The sequence below is a fragment of the Corvus cornix genome, chromosome 12, assembly GCF_000738735.6.
Source record: "Corvus cornix cornix isolate S_Up_H32 chromosome 12, ASM73873v5, whole genome shotgun sequence".
NCBI classification, from domain to species: Eukaryota; Metazoa; Chordata; class Aves; order Passeriformes; family Corvidae; genus Corvus; species Corvus cornix.
The window spans coordinates 8,738,679-8,758,884 of NC_046342.1; the positions used below are offsets into that span (position 1 = coordinate 8,738,679).

Genomic DNA, 20,206 nt, shown 5'->3' on the forward strand with positions numbered 1-20,206 from the left:
CGAGCAGACAGTGCAGAATTATATAAGTGTATGTGGAGCTGGCAAGTTTGTGTTCCAATCATATGAGTGCTGTTGTGCAATGCTTCCCCTCTGCAGCCCTGGAGAAAAAAAAAAAAAAAAACAAACCAGGAGTGTGGGGGCTGCAATGCCTGGGCTGAGCCCTTCATGGCTTACTGTGATCCCAGTCCCCAAGGCTCTGAGGACAAGGGATGCAAGTGATATTTCCCGAGGTCTCAAGTTCAGCTTTAAAAGTCACCTGCAAGTGACAGAGCAGGATCCTTGCTCGCTGCCCCTCCCTGTCCAGTATAAATCACCTGGAACTTGCAATTCAAAGCTGATTCCTCAGCAGCAGGAATTTGTCCTGGGCTCTGCATTCTACCCAGATGCAGAAGGGTTTGCAGGAGCCTTTACAGAGGAAATCCTTCCCAGCCGCTGTCTGGCAGAGCTGGGATGCTGTGCTGAACAGAGGGAGAGGCTGGGGTGCTGCTGCTGCTGTGCACGTGGGAGGTGGGTGGTGGATGCCTGCATCCCCCTCAGCTGCCTTGGCCTGCCGGCACCGCCTGTGCTGCCGACTTCGCGGAAACAAAGCGCCGTTATTCCAGCACAAACAGCTGGGCTTGTGCCAGGGAGTGGCCAGGGCTCACCTGGAGTGGGGACTGAGCAACAGGGTAAACCGGGCAGGGGACGGGCGAGCAGGGAATCTTGTTCCTGTGGGATATGGGTAGTACCAAGAATAATGACTCCACAAGTGGGAAGGTTTTCCCTCCTGCAGTGGCGATCCCTGGCTGCCCAGCCCTTGTCCACCGTCATGCTGTGCCCTGCTGGGCATCTGGAATGGACCATGACCAGGCAGGAAGTCCAGACCTGAAAGGCTCCCAAAGGATTCAGCCCCGGTTACATTTCACAGTTCCAAATCAAAGCACCCCGTCGTCTTTCCAGCCTGAGTGTACCCAGCCTCAGCTCACCGCAGTGATTCCCGGTACCCGCCGCAGTGGGGAAGCCTAGGCAACCGCTCACTCCCACTCCATCCTCCATCCCTGCGTAACCAGGATCAGCCAGAATTACCTCACTGCCAGTGCTGGGAAAAGCGGGGGCCTGGGTGGGCTGTGCTGGGAGTGAGCAGGGGGTTGTGGCCGCTGCAAGCCTGGTTTTTATTGTATTGCCACCGGCGGGATTGGGTTGTGGAGGGTTTCTGGATGAATTAAGCCCCCCTGCACCTGCGAGCAGGGATCTGTGGACTGTTCCATCTCTGCATCCCTGCATCCTGGCAGGATGGCAGGAGTGGGCAGGATGGGTGAGGGGTGTCTTTGTGGTGGGTTTGGCTGCAGGAGTATGTACCAGTCCCACTGGGGTGCTGTAACCAGGTCCCCACCCACCCTGCTCCGGGGCTCTCTGTGCTGGCTTTCCCAGGTGGAAAATTTGTCTTGTTCCTAGGGCAGCGTGGAGAAAGCCCTGGCTGGGGGAGGGGGGATGGTGCCCTGCAGGGCTGCCACCCACTTCCCTGGGACAGTGAGAAGGGCTCAGACCCCCGGCAGGGGCAGCAGGGACCAAGGGAAGCTGCTGATGTCTGGGCGGGGTGAGGGAGGGGGGGGCTTGCAGGGGCCTTGGGCCACTTAGGGTAGTGTCTCAAAGGGCTGTTCTCCTGGAATGGGGCAAAGAGATGAATGGGGCTGGGGGCTGCTGTGTCTTTTTGGAGAGCTTCAGGCCTGATGTGCCGTGTCCCGTGTCCCCACGGCCGCGTGCCAGGTCACTGTGTCCGCTGCGGGCCAGAGCCAGCCCTGGTTGTGCCCGGATCCCATGCTGGAGGAGTGGCGGGGAACGGGACCGGCCCAGGGGAGCTCGCTGGGGGAAGCCGCTCGTGGCAGCCAGGATGGGGTTGGTGGGCACACAGGGACTTTGGGGCCTTAATGGTGCCGGGTGCTCCAGTACGGGAGTCCGAGAGGAGGGGCTGCTCGGGGGCACCCGCCGGGACGGGCGGATTTAGTGCGGAAGCGATGTGCCTGCGGCCAGCTGGGCCACGGCGGGGGGCAGAACGGCCAGGCGCGGGTGGGCGATGGGCGGGAGGCGGGAGCAGTGACCCCGCGAGCCGGCAGTGAGCCGGGCAACGCTGTGACGGAGGAGGGACACAAATGGGTCGGTGCTGGGGAAGCGTCCGTGCTCAATGCATCCTGACAACGGCCCATCGGGGGTCAGTGCCGGGGGTCAGTCCCGGGGCCAGTGCCGGGACCGCTCCCGTCGCCGCCGCCTCAGCGGCGCTGCGCGAGCCGCTGGCGCCCCCTGCCGGCGTACCGGGCGGCACGGGGCAGGGGCGGGGCCGGCCGGGCGGGGCGGGGGGAGCGGCGCCGCCGTGCCGCCAGGGGGCGGTACCGTGCGGGGGCGGGGCGCGGCCGGGACGCGGGGGCGGGGCTGGCGGGGGCGGGGCCGGGCCGGGCCGGGCCGGGCCGGGCGGGCGGAGGTGCCGGCGGTGCCGGTGCCGGTGCCGCCGTCGCCGTCATGTACCGGGCCCTGTACAGCTTCCGCTCGGCCGAGCCCAACTCGCTACCCTTCGCTGCCGGAGAGACCTTCCTGCTGCTGGAGCGCAGCAACCAGCACTGGTGGCTCGTCACCCGCGCCGGCTCCGGCGAGACGGGCTACGCGCCGGCCTCCTACCTCCAGCGGCTGCAGGTGGGCCGGGCCGGGCGGGGGCGGCTCTGCCGGGGGTCCCGGGGCTGGGCGGCTCTGCCCTGGCCCCTCGCAGGCAGCGGGGCGTTCCTGGCGGTCCCAGGCTGGGTTTGTGCCAGGGCGGTGTTAGAGCACAGCTCGGTGCTCGGAGCAGCTGCCCCCTGCTCTGAGCAGCCCAGTCCCAGCTGCTTACGGTCCCTCGCGTGTCCCCTCTGGGAGCCGCTGGCCCGGCTGGCGAAACGGGTGTGCGGTTTCTGTGGCCGTTTCTGCAGTGTCTTCGGCAGGCGGGAACAGTCTGGGACACTGGGATGGGAATTCAGAGGTTTCAGGGAGGCAGGAGACGTCTCCTGTGGTGTCAGGTTTGGGGAGCACCAGCCCTGCGGGTCAGGGACAAAGTGAGAGCTCAGCAGGCTTATCCGGGGGAAAGGGGCTGGGTGTGGATCCCCAGGGTGCCATCTCCAGGTCAGGAGCCCAGGGCCTGAAAGTCTGGTGGGCTGTTCACTCCTGCACAACTGGGAGAGGACGATAGGAAAATCCCTGGGAGATGCTGAGGGGGATTCTCCTCCCTGGAGTGAACATGGTTACAGGTAACCTGGAATCTCCCGGCCAGCAGCTGTCGTTGGTGTAAGTTAGCGGCACTCCTGTAGCCATCTCTGTGCTGGCTGTTCAGCCTGGGGGCTCTGTGTGTGTGGTACCCGCACACTGAGAGGACAGGGAGGGCTGATTGTCCTCCTTCCACCAACACACCATGGCACCCACAGCACAGCCCTGCTGTCCTGGGGCCGGGAGGAGCCTTGGCAGCTGCCTGCGATGGCAGCACTTTCAGCCAAGTTGGTGATACTGGGAATTAGAGAAGGTCCGAGCACCTGCTGTGGCCCTAGCTGGGGTCAGAGGATGAAGTACAACTTTTGGCTGCTAGGGCGTGAGCACTGTGCCCATACAGGTGTAGTGGGAAAGATGCTGAATGTGGCTTGTACAGTGCGGGGGCTGCTTAGTGGAGGCTTCTGAGGGAAAACATGGCTTCTGAAGTTAAAACAGGGGTTTCATATGGAACTAATTCATGGGGGTTTTTATACTTTTGGGCCTTGGGATAGCTGTGTGATCTGGATGCTGAAGATTCTTTGCATCAGTGAATGGGTAACTGCACAGAAATGCATGTGAATGTTACAAATGGGCCTTTTGGAGTCTGTCTGAAAATGGTGACAATCCCCTTTATTTTAATGTTCTGCTGCTGCTCCTTCAGATGCCATTGAATTTCTGATTAGCAGTAACTCAGGCTGTAAGTAAGCGTGGGTGTGGGCTTTGCAGAACACTCCAGTGAGACAAGCATTTACAGGAGAGTGTGTACGTGTGTTTGGGCAACACCAGGTCCCTCTGATGGCCGCTTGGTCCGTCCATCCTGTGAGGCTGGGGCTCTTCTGCAGCCTGGCCTGACGGGAGGGGACATCTTGTGTATCAATAAGCCCTTAAGCTATTTACAGGAGCTATTTAGTTACAGAGCAAAGACCTTATTAACTGCTAGATTTTAAAACCCCACAGTGGCATAGCTCCAGGTTGCTGCTCATGAGTTTCCTCTCTGCAGTCTCTTGCTTCATTTGCTTGTGTGGCATGACGTCTTCTCGCTGCTGTGGATGCAGTAGCCTTCTCCTAGGCTGCTCACTCATACCAGTTTTTCTTGCAGGTACCTTGCTGGTATGCATTTCAAAATCTTACAGGAAAAGTATTTATTCTATGACTTTACATTAATTTCTACCATTATATTTTGCTACAGCCTCAACACAGCTTGCAGCCTGCCAGGCCAGTTCCTGACATGTTAGTAATGTTAGTAATGCACTGATATTAAAGCAGCATTGCTGGTGACTTTGTGAGCATTCCCTCTAGTTCAGCTGTAACTTTCCCAAATGCTTTTTAGACCTTGTTGCAGGAAACAGAGAGTCTTCCCTGCATCTGCTTATCTGTGTTTTGGCCATTAAATTTCCAGCACCTGGACTTGTTGATGATGTGTGAAGCAGCAGGATATAATTTGCTGCTCTGCAGTTGCAGTCATCCTCTGTGACTGACTTTCTGCTGTTGCATCTGAAGAGCTGATGTGATGTCAAAACGTGGGTTTATTCATGGCAGAAAGCATCTGCTCACTCAGAGTGTGCTTGAGACTGTTTGCTCAATGTCCAGGAGGAGTGCAAACAATTTGTCACCCAGTTTTGGTTTAATAAGGGCCCTGAGACCAATTAGTGACAGCGCTTTGGGAGGCAATTAATGCTGCCTCAATCACAATAGGGAATAAACACCACTAATGATTAGTGTTAGCAGGGAGAGAGGGTGGCCAACAGGAGTCACCATTGTAAAGGTAAGCTTGGCCTTCCTTAGCAGTGCAGTCAGGTTCCAGGTGAGCAATAGGTTGGAGAACAGTCACAGCCCCTTGCAGCAACCTGCTGAGAGGATGCTCATGGGGGAGGTTTGGGCTGCTGTTGCTGCTGTGCACTATTAGGAGCATTAGTTTTCTTCTGAGCTCCTCTTGAGCTTCAGGAGTTTTTTTTTCTGAACTTTCATATATATGGTATATTGATGCCGTGAATTCTCTAGAAGAAAAAATAATTCCCAGTTATTATTGAGTGCTTATTTTTGTCTAATGTCTTTGCAGAATTTTGTACTGAAGTCCTTGTGGCTCAGCATTGCTGTTAAAGGAGAGTTAGTTGTAGTGGGGGGGGGTAAAAGCTCCACCAACAAATCCTTCCTAGAATGCCCCTAAGAAACAAGTTGAGGCCCAACCAGAGCACCAGAGGGTGTGTGTGATGTGAAGTTAATTTGAGTCAATTAGAAACGCCCAACTTCAGCTGATATTCCTGCTGATTTTACTCTTCTGTAGTTCTCTTTTAGCTCCTGTTTGGGTTATTAAGAGTCATGTCAAGCCGAGTGCCATTCTGGGGATAGATGCTGAGGCCATCAAGCAGCGAGAGGGGAGGACCGGGCTGTGCTGCTGAATGGGGCAGCTTGTGGACCACACACAGAGCGAGTTGCTTGTTGAAACACTGGCCTCACATGTGGCTTAGCTCTGGCTCTGCATGCCCATGGTGGAGATCTCAGGTGGCCACGATGCCAGCAGGCACGACGGTGCCCAGCAAAGTTGTGTACGTGGGGGGTGTGGGTGCTGCTGCCAGACAAGTGAAAACATGTACCTAGCACTGTGCCAGTGACAGCACAAGGGTAATTGCCTCCAGCTACTGGTGGAGCAAGAAATGTGCTAATATCAAATGCCAGGTGAATACTGCTGCAGCAAAGCTGTCATCTCAAGTTCCAGGCTTCCCTATTGAACAGCAAGGTGCCCATCAGCATGAGGTTGGTCTTTTGTCTCCAGCTGTGTGCTGACACTTAAGTGATATATGAGTGGCAGAAAAATGTGGATATTAAAATGGAGCTTAGGGTGTCCTCTGGAGTCAGTCAGTCACTCCAGAAGACAGGCTTTTCAAAGCTTTATGTGCAGCTGTAAAAGATTCAATTTGGAAAGCTTGCTTAGGCACAGGAGGTTCACTCAGTGTCAGGAAGGGAAAAATGCCTTGTCTAACAAATAATAACGTTCCTTTCTATGGGATAAATAGCCATATGTTGCTATTATTATGATGGAACATGGGATTTTGTTATGGGAGTGTGGAGTTACTCCAGCTCTGGATGAAGATTTCAGGCTGTATCACAGCAGCACCAGGAGCACAGAGTGAGTGGTTGTCCTGGAGAATGCTGAGCTGTGGGTGACACTTGGCCTGTCAGGAAAGCTGATCTGCTCTGCTCTTGGCAGGGCAGGGGCTGGCTGTGGTGGTTTGCTTCTGCTGTGGGACCCACGTCCGGGAGCAGCAGGGCTGCTTCAGCTCTCAGCTTCACCAGGCACCATGACTGATCTTGTCTTGTCTCATGTCTGCACTGACCCAGGCTGCATGCCCTGTCAATGGAAGTGTTAACATTACATGCCGAGGAGGGGAATGGCAGCTTTAAAATGCTGTATCGGTAAATGTCAGGGGTGCAAAAATAAGTGCTAAGTCGCAGGGGGATGTTTCCTGATGAAGTGGGAATGGTTTAGCCTGCTGGCTGCTACAAATCAGCTGCTCAGCTGTATTAAGCCATTAGGAAATAGCTTTGAAATGACAATTAATAATCTTTTCAAAATTACCTTAAATTTATTTTGAATAACTGAAGAATTGTTTGTAATGTGGATTTTGAATCTGTTCACACTTTCACATAGTATCTCTGGAGGAGCAAGAAAAGGTCGGTCTGGGTGCAAAGATGTGTATGCTGATGGCCAAGAAGCTTTGGACTGTCTGGTGAGAACATGGAGTGAAGCAAAGAGTACAACAAGCATTTTGAGGATGCCTTGGATTGCTGTTTGCAGTATCTTTTTTTACAGGAATAAACAGGCATGTGATAAAAATAAGAGACTGCTTTGTGCAGCCTAGCAACAACTTAAAATTCTCCTGCAGCACGAGCAAGTGCATAGCGGCAGAGTACAGGTAGTCCTGGCCAGGCAGGCACAGGAGTGTGTCACCTCCCCAGCTGCAAAGAGAGGTTTCTGTGACGGAGTGAAATTTGAGCACTCTCTGTTTGCCCAAACCGTTCTGTCCTGTTTGGTGTTGTAGCATTGACCAGGGTTCAGGACTGGAGCTGTGTGGTGCAGAGTGAGGTACTGTAGGAGCCACGTTTCCTTGCAGACCAGGGCATGTCAGGGCTCAGAGTGTGGGTCTGACAGCTCATGGCCACTCCTCCAGCCTGATCCCACATCCTACACCCAGCCTTGCTGTCCAGCCTTCCCTGAGCTGCTTTTGCTCTTGTCAGCCCCACTCTCAGTTAATTCAGTTCACTGGCTTGCTGGAAAACTCCTTGTTTCTAATGGTGTTGCTTCTCTGCCAGGATCGCACGTGCATTGGTTCGGGGATGGAACAGCACGTGCCGAGGCTGGTGCTGTGTAGGATCACTGTGGCAGCTCAGGTACTGTCAAACCTTCCACACTGCCATGGAGACAATGATGGTTGTGGAACACAGACAGAATCACAGAATAGCTTGGGCTGGGAGGGACTTCAAAGAGCATCTAGTTCCAACTCCGCAGTTGGTTGTACGTTGTCAGTAACAGAATGGTTTGGGTTGGAAGGGACCTCTGGAGATCATCCAGTCCAACTCCCTGCCAAGGCAGGGCCACCTGGAGCATGTGACACAAGAATGTGTCCAGGTGGGTTTTGAATGTCTCCAGAGAGGGAGATAATACAACCTCTCTAGGCTTTCTGGAAACTGAGCTTTGGCAATTGTTTGCTGTAAGAGTCTCTTCCTCCATCTACATAAAATCCATCTTTAAACTTGGTGCTCCTAACCCTTGGCAGAGTTGCTCTCATTGTTCCTGAACAGGTGATGATTGTACAGATATTGTACGGACTGTCCCCTGTGCTGGAGCCTGCAGCATTATTTGTCATCTGCTGCAGGTTTGACAGAGCTTTCAATGGGCGTGAGAGCTTAATCGCAATACTCACACAGATCCTGAGTAAGTGCTTAGGCTAAAAATAAAGTTTTATTTTGGAGAATAACCAGCTGGTACGCTTTGCAGCTGAGGCTGCATTTCTTGACACATGCAAGAAAGTGAAAGAATGAAGCATTTTTCTCTGGGCTCTCACCGTAGCAGAGATGCTGTTGTGTCAGAGCTGCTCGTGCTTTGAGATGAAGTTTTATTCTTGAGACTAAATTACACAGTCAGGGGAATTATAACCATTTCTAATTACTGTAGCTAAACACTTGAAATTTTAGCCAGAAGTTCTACAATCTTTCATGGTCCAGAATGATTAAAGTTGAGCTATGGTAATGATCTTTAGCCTTGGCTGTGAAGACATGTTCTTCTCACTTCTACTCCAATTAAAAATAATTAGGTTTTTTGATATCAGATAAAATTTGCCTTTGTGGCCTGGACACCCATGTATGAGCAGCATTGGTGGCATGGTCTTATCTCTCCTGTGTCATGGGTGGAGTGACCCTGGTGGATGCATGGATAGCTCCAGTGGGCTGGAAATATTAAGCCTGTTTCAGGGTTGAACAACATGAAGGCTGCTTTGGTTGGAAGTGAGCAGGCAGTAGGGACATGTCTGAGAGTCCATGTCCACTCCTGAGCAATGTGACTGCAGCTCTATTTACCTTGGAGGAAGGGCAAGGTGAGGGGGCAGACTGGAAAGAAGACGTGTGCCATTTTCTTCTCAGCCTTCAGAGAGGCTCTTGGCCAGAGCAGACAGACACAGATTGGTTCCCAGCTTCCCTGCGGGGTCACAGTGTCTGCCAGGTCATTTGCACCCCTGCTTTCTAGTGCTGGGCTGGTGAGCATTTCAGTGATGCACAGGTGATCACCTGCTGTTACCTTGCAATTTTACTGATCAAATCTGTAATTTTTTTTTGCCTACTGTATGATTTTTGAATGCTTTTCATCAGAAGAAGATGGCTAGACTTTCTTTCCTTGTTTGCATCTGGGTGATGATGGGCTTCTTATTGCACAGTGAAGAACTGCCATCTTTGAACTAGGAGCATCCTGCTCTGTGTTTGTGTTTCTGCATCACTTCTCACAATCCCACTCTTGTGTTTCTTTTGAGGATTTCCAGCATCTCATCAGAAAAAAAACAGAGGAGGAGAGATTTGTATTGAAAGAAATATGAAACCAATAAACTAGAAAGTTCATGGAAATTGATTTTCTTGTGATTGTTGCTCTGTGTGAAGTACAGAGGGAGCAAGACGCTGAAGAGCGGGGAGGAATTCATGTTGCTTGTCCTTGGAGAAAAATGGGCTCTGTTAGTGATGATGGGAAGACGATGTGAAGAGTCCTTCTCCTTGCAAGGAAGAGTAACCTCCATGCTTGGAACCGCCTGTAAACTAGGAAAGGCTTTGACAAAAGCAGATTATATCATGGTAACTGGCTGACCTAAGAAGATCCCTTGCAAGGCCATGGGCACATTAATGCCCATAGGGGAGGTCAAATCCCACGGTGTAAAGTGGGTATTTACATCTGTCAGTGGTTGAAACATAGAAAACAGCTGAACCTCTCTGTTGAGGAGAGCTCTGGTTCTGGAACAGAAGCAGCCTCCTTTCTATTTTGTTCATTTTGTAGTTTAGATGTACATAAAAACAAACAGAATTTATAAGTGCATCCCAGATTTACTCCCTTCATGAACAATTTAAACTTTGTCATTCCCAGACAGGATTATGTATTCATGGTGTGAGCTGTCAGCCTGGGTATTGGAAGAAGGATGAATTCCAGAAGGGTTTTTATAAGGAGGGAAATACAAGCAGCCTTAGTATGCAACTGTAGCATTAGATGGTCTGCAAGAAAATTAGACTTCACAGATAATAACATTCTACATGGCCACTGCCATAACCAAAATTTTACAAGCCACAGGTTCTAACAGAGCTCTGTGTGCAGAGATTTTTAAATTAAAATGCATGTGCATTGTATTTCTTCCTGAGACAAAGCCTTAAATTGAGGCTTTCATCTTGGCCATATCAGTAAAAGTTGGCTAAATTTATTTCACTAAAGAAGTGTATTTGTGTGCAGACTTGCAGGGGTTGTGAGGGCTGGAAGTGTTTGTTGTTGGACTGGGGAATCAGTTGGTCCTGCAGGGCTGGTGATCGCTGCCTCCCAGAGTTGCTGTTGCTGTGTGTGCAGACTGCTGTGTGATGGGTGCCAGCTTCTGGTGGGAAGGAGGACTTGTTTCCAGGGCTGACGCTCTCCAGAGAGAAGTGGGTGCTGGCCCTCTTGGAGGACCCCAGTTCGTGCTTCTTCTGTGAGTTGGCATCTGGATCTGAAAAATGCATGTTGTATTTAGAGAAAAAGTTCTCATTTGAAATGGCAATCCACTGGAAATTCTTTCTGTGGACCCTGAGTGACCTCATTGCCTCAGGTCTGAGTCGCAGCAGGAATTGTGGGTCCTGGTCCTGCTTCTGGAGGAGCATCACTTTGCTTCCCTGGCCAGTGGCTCACAAATAAAATTTTGACCTTTAAGAGAGGGTCTTGTCAAACCTAATTTGTCTTGACTTTATCACATGGCAAAACCTTTGATTTTAAAACCAGGGTTTTGAAGCTTGTCATGTGAGAAGTGGTACAGAGGGCACGATTCATGACTGCATCTGTTTGTCTCTGCTCCCCTTCAGCCCCCATCGTGTTCTTACCACGGGAATACTGAGCACTCTTCTGGGGAAAGCTCTGTCAGTGCTAATGGGCAAATAGACTTGTTCAAAAGACAAAACCCACCACCTTGGGAGAGGAGGCTCAGCTTCCTGTGAGATCATCTGTTCATGCCCTGCAATGCAGAGCTTGCATGCCAGAGCTGTTTGCTTCCCTTGCAAGGGAGCAAAGAACTAAAATTTGTCCTCTTTTAGCATGAGGCTTAGGCAAGAAGGGGAAGTAAGATTTTGTCAGGGTGTGCTTTTTAGAGTGAGGTGGGAAGTCCACGGGTTTGTTTTTCCTGGTTATTTGCTTTCCTGTTGAAGTTGTTTAGAAGAAGTTGTCACTCCTTTCCTCCTTGGAAGCTGCTTGCTTCTTGTGAAGCCCGTGTCCTTCCTCCTGTCCATCTGGACCAGCTAAAAGGGCAGTGTCACCCAGCTCCAAGTGCAGTGAGCCCATTCCTCTGACTCAGGCTGCCTTTCATGCTAGTGGGATGTGCTTTTGAATAGGGATCTCCTGTCATGCCAATGGGGGGGGTCCCATCTGTGCTGCTTTGTCCCCCTTGCCTGCTCAGGTTGGGGTGGTGTGTGTGAAAGTGGTCTGCAAGGTGTTGATTTTCTCTGTGATCTGGAAATGCCACCATAGGCTGATATTTTAGTTTGTTCAGCTGCTCAAGAGTTATAATTAAAAAATTAAAAAAATAAATCAAGCTGTTGGACTAGGCATGCTAGATAATTCCAGGCTGTGGGTCGTTTCTTGCTAAATCACTAGTTTCAAGTTCAGATTAGATCTTTTCTAAGAAATAACTATTAATTATTTCTTGGGGTTTTTGTAGTACGTGTAGGGACAGTGCCTTGTAGCATGGAAACCTGAGGGCAGGCCCCAGCTCCAAACCTTCTATTATATTGAATAAAAAACGAAGGGTTGAGGAAGAAGATGAGGCAAGAGCTGCAAAAATAGACACTCACCCACAAGGAGGCGGGAATTGCTGGGATGATGTCTTGATGAAAAGGTCTTGAATGCCTGTCCATGGGGTTTGTGCCTGGGGCCATACCTCCACAGCTGCTAATGTAGCTGGGGTGGCACCTTCCACTGTTCCTGCTGCCTGCTCCCCCTCCACTGCTCTTGAGCTCAGTGGCCAGGAGGCTGAGCTCAGCCTCTGAGTTTCATCCTCTTTCTCTGGAGGTGGGAAGAAAGCCTTGATGGACCACACAGGTGCTTTTCACCCATTCCCACCTGGGGGATGGAAGTAGTTGGACAGGTTTTTGGGGTAGAGGGCTCTCTGTCAGCCGAGTTTAGTCAGTGTCCATGTGCTGCAATGAGAACCAGGGCAGCTCCTGTGGAAAACAGATGGCTGCCTAGAGACATCAAGTTTAATCTCTCCACTGAGCAGACAAATGCAAACCTTCGTGGCTTCTGAATATGATGTGGTGACAATTCCTTTTTGTGTAAACTCAGTGAATTCTGTGCCTTTCCAGATTCCCTTTTTCCTTTTCCTGAGTAAAGGATGTGTGTTTGCAGGGGGATGGCCTGACCATGGTATGAACAATGATTTGCATCCAAGTGACCTGCCAGAAAGCAGGTCCATGGGCCTTTTCTATCTGTGTTCAGGCTTAGCTATCCCTGGGGAATATTTGGGGAGAAGCTCAAGTATCAGGAAAGTCCACATTTTTAGCATGTTAAAAGAATAATTGCATGAAATCCCAGCACCTCAAGTAAGAATGATGAGCATAAAATTTCATTACCTACTTACTGCAGAAACTTAGGGACTTCCCTGAGCCTGGCCAAATCAAAGTGTTTATAGATGAAGGCTTTTTCCATTTGACATCAAAAAAACAATGTCCATTGAAGTGCTGAGTTCTAAATAATGAAGTTTTTGCCCTAGAATCACCTTAATTGACTTAAACTGTAAAATGCACCCCTTTTAGTTTGTTTTTTTAAATAGATTTCATGTGTCTGTCTTCCATTAGCTTGATGACGAGATAGCAGCAGCAGCATTGAAATAATTGTGCAGTTGTTATCAAGGGACCTGCACAGTATAATTTTTTATATCAGAGATGAAAAGAAACCCCTCCAACACCCAGTTTTGGGAAGCATCATCTTGCCTGTGGTCTTGGGCTGCCTTTGAAGCATTGCCCAGTGACTTGGGACAGCATCTGAGCCTTCTACATGCATGAACACATGTGAACTGGCTGTATTCTCAAGCTTGAGATCTCAAAATCATATTGAGCTCCAGTCACTTTAAAAACTTTTAAATACTATTCATATTCTGTTAATGAATGAGCATAAAAGTTCTCTCAACAAAATACCCTGTTGGCAATGTTTGGATGTGGAGGACCACACAAACCTCATGGCTGGGCTGAAGGGAGTTAGGAGTGGTGAAGGGTGATCAGCCCCGACCTGGAAGAGTTTAGAGGGAGAGAGAAAACGTGTACATGAATTGTGCAAACCATGCAGCTTCAGAGTTACTGTCACCCTTTGCTTGCTTTTAGGCAGCTCCAGACCTCCATGGAGGAGGTGAGCTGAGTCCTGGCCATCTCCATTCCTGCAGGATTTGTCCCATGTGATATGGGCAGGGAAGATTTCCTGAAATACAGTGGTTTGCTCTCGCTGATGCTACTGAGTGAGATGAGGGATGACACAGGTGAATGTGGCATGTGAAGCAGCAGATGCAAGAAATCGATCCTGTAATGAGCCATGGGAGCTTGGAGCAACTTTTGCACATGGGAAATGAACGATCTAACAAATGCAGGTTTTTGGCTCACTGCCTCAGGAAGTGAGGAAAACAGGATTATGGCTGTATTGCTGCCTGAAGCACAATGTCCTAAGAGGACATTCCCCTCCTGTCCCCATTTCTTTTTGTTTTTTGGGGAGCCTGTGCCACTTTAAGCTGCGAAAGGAGATGGGATTATAAATTGCAGCTAAAGCAGAGGCTGGTTTTCTCCTGCAGATAGTGTGGGACACTAATGAATTGCTTTTCTTCCATGACTCACCTCTTATTTCCTTATGGTGAAATGTCAGCAAATCCAGTTGAACCGTTTAATCTTTTTTTAAGGTAAGAAAGCCCACTAAACAAACCCCAGAATTTGTTCTTGAACTGAATCTGGAAGTAACTGTAAGTTAGCCTCATTCCTTTGATAAACAGAGCTAAACTTGCAATTCTCAAGCTACTTTTGTAGGTCAATGGAAACTGTCAGTCTGTCGAAGTTTTGCAGCACAGAAAAATAGTGTTCTGCTGTCTGCCATCAAAAACAACTGCAGGAGCTATAGTTCACAATTTTCTGGGGTTTATTTTGGCTTGTGCTGTTGTCTTTATGACCACACATATAACAGTGTAAGACACTGCTGTATATCTCAGTTGCATCTTCATTGGTTTTGGGGTATGAATTTGCTTTAGTTTTATCATTGTCCCAATAAAGCTCGATTGTGTTGACTTGCTGGATTTGGTGAGAATCAGGAACAGAAACATCAGCAGAAATATCCACTTTACCAAGAATAAACGTGCTTGCAGAAGCAGCTCTCAGCTAACAAGGATGTGTGCACACTTGGGTATTTTGTCTGTGACCAATTAGCATGATCTCCCTCTTGACAGTGCAGCATGTATGGAGTATTTCACCCCCTCTGATACCCCTCCCTTGCTGCCCTGCACCTGCACTCTCAACAGTCTTTAAATGGCTTTGCTATAATTAGCTGGCACACCTAACTCTGTGTAATTCTTGTGTTGGCACTGATAAGCCAAAAGCATGAATAACATCCCCTGTTCCATAGTGCTACTCTGAACATGTTAAAATATACAGCAACCAAAACCCATGGCAGGGGATCCTCTTTCAAAGGATATTCCTTCTTGCCTTAGCTTTACTCTGGCCCACCTGAAAGCAAATGAGCATGTGAAGCTTATCTTTTGCTGGGAGTCTGTTTGTCACGCTGTTTAAATCCCTGAATGAGTAGTTTGTACCAGGCTAAAGTCATGAAGGATCCTGGCAGCTGGAAGAACGCTGCTGGGTCTGGACATGCTGTTCTGCTTGGGTGGAGAACTTGTTTGGGATTCCCATGTTGGGAAATACGTCCCCACCAAAGAGGAGCTGTGTTTCCTCCACACTGGTGGGAGCTGGTCAGTACAGCTTGAAAATACTGGGGAGAAGGTGGTTGGGTATCCTGGGGTTTCCCAGTACTGGCGTTTCAAATCTTTGTGCCTGTGACCCAGAGGGGGCTGTGGAGAGAAGTTGCTTGTGAGATCTGTATTGTGGGAATATTATATGGGCACCTGCTTTGGAGAAACCTTGTAAATATGCTTGCTCTCTTGGGTCCCTGGCCTGAAACACCATTAGTGGAGAAGTTCTTAAGGACCTTGGTTTATCTTTTGTGCTTAGGAGTTGTGTGAAGGGATGGTAGTAAGCGTACTGCTGGCAAGTGATCCCTTTGCCTTGGAATGAGTTTTGCTCCATGAGAATGTGGAGTTGCTCTCTTTGAGCAGAGGGGCACCATAAACCCCTTTCTGTGTTTGCTTGGAGCAGTTCTACTCCTGGTAAAAAATACTCAGGTTTTTCCATATGGTGAACTGGGGATCATTTTATTTCAGAGGAGGTCACGCATGTGATCTGATCACATGATACGGTAAGTTGAGTTTCAGGTAGGATGCACCAGTAAAAGGGAAGTGCTCATCACAGAGGAAAACACTGGGTTTTTTCTATGAGTTAGTGTGTTCTGATCCTGCCCTGCTGGCTTTATTTTGGGTGTGCAGGGGAACTGTGTCCCTTCATGGCAGAGGAAGCAATGCTTATTCTGCATGTAGAGTCCAAAACACAGAAAAATTCTTCTCTATCCAGACTGTTAACTGATCCTGCAGCAGCAAGCTGCCTTTGATCCTCCTAACTAGAATGATCTTTGGGGAGAACTTTCCAGGGCTTCTCTCAGGTTTGCTCACGGTAATGCAAGACAGGTTTTCATCTCACAGTGACAGCTTAGCAGGAAAGAGCCTCGGCTGTGTCAGGCCTGGAAACTTTGATCCTGGTGCTGCTGGAAAGATCTTGGGGATTCATGTCTGGTTTACAATTTTGTGCAATTTACAACTGTCCAGGACTAAAACTAGCTGATGACTTTTCTGTGTTTGCCCCTTGAGGATGGAAGCTCTTTTCCCTCATTAATGGCTTTAATGAAGTACATATGGCTGTTCATCCAGCAGATACCAGAAAGCGGCACTTGTTCTCTGTGTGGCAAATTTGAATCATCGTGCCAAGCCCACAGGCTCTGCACTTCCTTGAACAGCGACCTGTGCACCCTCCTTGCCCCTTCTCCCTCTTGCTTGGCCGATGTTCCTGGGTTGTACACCTGTGCCTGTTGCCAGGTCTGTCTTCCCATGTTCACTGGGACTGAGACAGCAGGTCCAATTAATTTTTCATTCCCCCATTTTCTGTCTGTATAAGAGACACTATAAGTTACCCATGGTTTTAAGTTTTTATGCCCAAAGCACATCATAACTCCAGTGTGCTGCCTTCTGACTCTTGCCAGAGTGCTGATCATGGGACAGGGAGGATTTGGGAAGAAAAGCTGATAAATCATAAATTCCTGTGCAAGATGAATCACAAGTTATTATATCTTTCTCAAACATGCAACTGCGAGGTGTTACATCAGTGCCAGTCTATGGCATGCAGGAGGAAAGTCCCTTTTGGTTAACATGTACATACAGGCTCTTCTGCATCTGTCTTTGGGCATCAGTTGAATTGACTACTTAATTGCAATTTTTTCCTGCTTGACCCCTGGAGCCTTTACTCACGTGATCCTCATGTACTGGAATGTGCTCCAAGGCAGGGGTGAATGGCAAGGGAAAGAGTTCTCTTGATGATAGTAGAAATTTGAATTTTTTCATCCTACATTTTATATAACTGCCACCTTTCTGGCATTTTGCTACAATCTCTGCTATGGAAGTAGATTGTGGGGGGAAACTGAGCCTTCCTCTTTGAATGCCAGGAGAAGAGCCAGGACTTGCACAGTTTTCCAGTCTTGTTCTTTCCTCTGGGCTCTGACCTTGCTCCTTGTCTGGCAGCACTTGGCCAACCTGATTAACTGCAAAAAGAGTTTCTGTGGCTGGATATTCATCCCACATCCATGTTTTTGCCAACTCCATCAAAACAAAGGTGGGCTGAGATTAGCACCTTACACTCTTCCCAGCACTCTGGAAACTTAGAAATTAGTTGCATTTTTAATTAATACAGGGGCTTTCTTATAGACCTGTGCTAATTGTGTCCAAGTGATCTTGAAGCTGTGCTGAATCTCAGTGAGCAAAGGACATCTGTAGCAGTTTTTTGGGCTACCAAACTGAAGACTACACAAAGTCTGGCAAAACCCCTTTTGTTGGGCTTTTTTCAACTTTAAATGCTAATATGTCAAAAGTCTTGGTATACTTCTAGTGCTGCCCTGCAGTATGTTTCCTCCCACCTTGATACATCCTGGTTCATAATCTTGAGTTTTCATTAAAGCAGATGCTATCTACTGTTTTCTTTTTCAGCGTAGATGATAACTCTAGTATGTGTATGTATATACACTTAATGTTTATGTATGTATCAGTAGAAATGTAAATTTTCCCTGCACAGGTGCCACGTTGATCATATCAGATATTGACTTGGCTTGACAATTTTGTGCCAAAATGATGCTGAACAGGTGATCCTAAAGAGAGGGGCAGCTTTGTTGTCTGGCAGCTGTGCACCTGGGGCAGGCTGAGCCAGGGAAGTCCCCTGAAGCTCTGAGAGCAGTAAGAATTAAGGCAGCAGGGAGCAGCAAGATATGTAAGTATGTGTTGATTATTTTCTTTTAAAAATTTCTATCTCTGCTTTTATCCTCTTAGAGTGTTTTGGCATGAGATGTGTTCTGGTTACTGGAGAGTGCAAAATTACGAGAGGAAGGAATCAGTGGCCGATTCTGGTCATCGTGGCCGGTTAACAGGGTCTGAGCATGGCTGGAGAGACCCAGGATGAAGCATTTCCACCTCAGGAAGTACAAGCATGCAGTGGTGTGTTGCATGCATTCTGTTGTCCCTCAGCCTGTCTCTGCCCCCTTCTCCCTGGCTCCGAGACTTCGTGCTTTCGGGAGAGAAATTGGTTGAGGTTTGCTTGCTGTGCATCTCTCTGCTGCCTTCAGGGTTCTGTTTGTTCCAAATGCCTCTTGTGCCTGTGCTGTCCCTAGTTAGTGTATCTCTTCGCCAGGAGCTCTGGCTTTTGCTTTAGCGTGATTTGCACAGCTTAAGCCCTTTCCCTGCCTATCCTTTCTTTTCATTTCCCATTTGTGCCGGCTTGTCCGCTGGAGCGGCTGCTGTCAGTGCACAGTGGAAAAACAGCGATCCGTGAGAAACGCACTCTAGCAGATCAGCAGGAATTCCTGGGCTCCTTCTGGGCTGCCTCTTTGTCAGAAGAGCTCAGCCATGTCTTTGTTTTCTCGCTAGCGAGTCAGAGATGCTGCAGGTTTGTTTGGAGCTTTTCTCATCTTATTTGCTCAATAACCAGGGCAGTTGCCCATTGTTTCACTCGTGCTTTTATTGTGTGTTTTTAAGTGCCGCCAGGCACAATATCTTCATGCCGGCAAGAATAAGTTAATGCGTCTCTCTTAGCCAGCTGCCTGGAGACTAAAAATTTCTGGTTTGGGCTGCAAAAACAGGAAGGGAAAGGAGCTGAATTTTCCTCAGCAATGCAAAAAACCAAAATTCAGCCCATTTGTTTGAGCTGTGTGGTCCTGAAGGGGGAACTCTGATCTGGCACATCACTCTGCCGCAGACAAAGGATAGTTGATTTTTGTAAATTGGTGCCGTGATCATTTCAATCTGGAAGGAATAAGCATGCAGACAGTCTGGTGGTGACTGGGGGTGAAGGGCATGTGACCTAAGAGGTGGTGTTCCTCTCTGATTTGAGTAACAAAGAACCAGCCTGTGCCTGTGTATGCCAGTGGGATAGATATACTAATTTCACCAGTGGTCTGTGTCAGTGCAGCTGCGTGAAAACTGAGCTGTCACTGGAGACAAAACTTTGTCTGTCCTTTGTTGTTGTGTTGTGAAAGCTGGGGCAATGAGATGAGGGTGAAGATGAGCAGCCCTGCCTGGGCTCTCCTCTGGCTGCAGAGGCAGCTGCAGGCATGAGAGCACCAATTCCTGCACATGCAGAAGAGCAAATGCCCTTGATCACTAAAAAATGGGGAGGCAGGAGGAGAAAAAAAGTGCTATGTTTGCTTGGAACAGCCCCCTGCAGAGGCAAAGAAAAGCCTGCCATACGTTAATGGGCCACTTTCATAAATGTGGGAGCCTAACTCACGCAGAGTGGCTCAGCCTGTCTGAGCTGATGCAGCTGTCAGCCTGTTTGTCTAGAAAATGCTTTTCTGAAAGGTATGATTATTCTAGACTGTTGAGCAAGTTCTTCTGTGTGAGTGCATTTAAACAACACCAGTGGTACATGTGGGAAGATTAAAAACAAAAAGAGAGGAGGCAACATTTTTGATAGCCCGCGGAGGACAGGAGAGGAGGTTGTGCTGCCTGTACCACAAAGACACGTGTAGTGTCTTCTGAATTGCTCGGGTCTCTCACCAGCCTGTGCGACACATCCTGTGCAGGTGTGCTATCTCTGGGGAGAGTGCTCCTGGGACAGTGAGCATGAGAGCAGTGTGAGGCATGGGGGTAGATGCATTCCTGCCTCTGCAGGGCCATGCCCTGTGTTGGCCGTGCTTAGGTACCCCACAAGACATTCTGGAAGGGTACTTCTTAAAAGCTTGTCTTTGGCCCTGGGAAAGGCATCCTTCCCCAGCCACCCTGGGGTGTGCAAAGCACCCCAAGGCACTGCTGAGGTCTGGCTCTGTCCTCATCAGGTGGGAAGGAAATTGGCAGCAGGCTCTTGGGAGACCCTTTGTTTGCTCAGGTTATTAGCAAGGAGCGAGGAAATAATGATTTATTGATGCTTCTGTGTTTCTCCTACACCAGGCTATGAAGGAAGAAATTCAGTTTTCTGGCTGATATTCAAGGCTGTAATTGAGCAGTACCATGTTCCCACAGAGCAGCCTGTGGGGTGCTGGTGGTACCTCTGGTTCTGTGATACAGTGCCCCATAGCCAGTATGGGCTGTGATCACCAAGGGTCATTTTCTGCTCTTTCCCTGCCTCTGGCTGTAGCCAGGCTGGTGGAGACAGGCTGCTTATAGAGCCCAGCATTTCTCTGCTGCAGCGTTTTGTTTGATTAAAGCAGAAATATCTGATAGAGTGGGTGGCGGCCACTCCTTTCTGGGGTGAGGCACCAGTGGGAATGTGTTATCAATACCTCAGCAAATACTCTTTGATCTTCATGGTACGTTGGGCAGAAGGTGGTGGGTGTCCTGTTGATGCCTCTTGGCCACAGCCTGGGCACCATCGC

The 20,206-nt window shown here is 49.2% G+C and overlaps 1 protein-coding gene across 2 annotated transcripts in view; it reads left to right on the top strand.

Moving 5' to 3' along the window:
* Positions 1–2,428: 2,428 nt before the first annotated feature.
* The window catches only part of NCKIPSD (NCK interacting protein with SH3 domain), a 51,423-nt gene continuing 33,645 nt past the window's right edge, over positions 2,429–20,206 (top strand). Inside the window, exons 1-2 of one of the 2 annotated variants that reach the window (XM_039558868.1) lie at positions 2,598–2,664; positions 17,670–17,834. In XM_039558868.1, the coding sequence (XP_039414802.1) occupies positions 17,796–17,834 (39 nt within the window). In that variant the 5' untranslated portion in view covers positions 2,598–2,664; positions 17,670–17,795. Of the gene's footprint in view, positions 2,665–17,669; positions 17,835–20,206 lie in introns of both variants that reach the window. The other variant, XM_039558867.1, reaches the window with a different exon arrangement.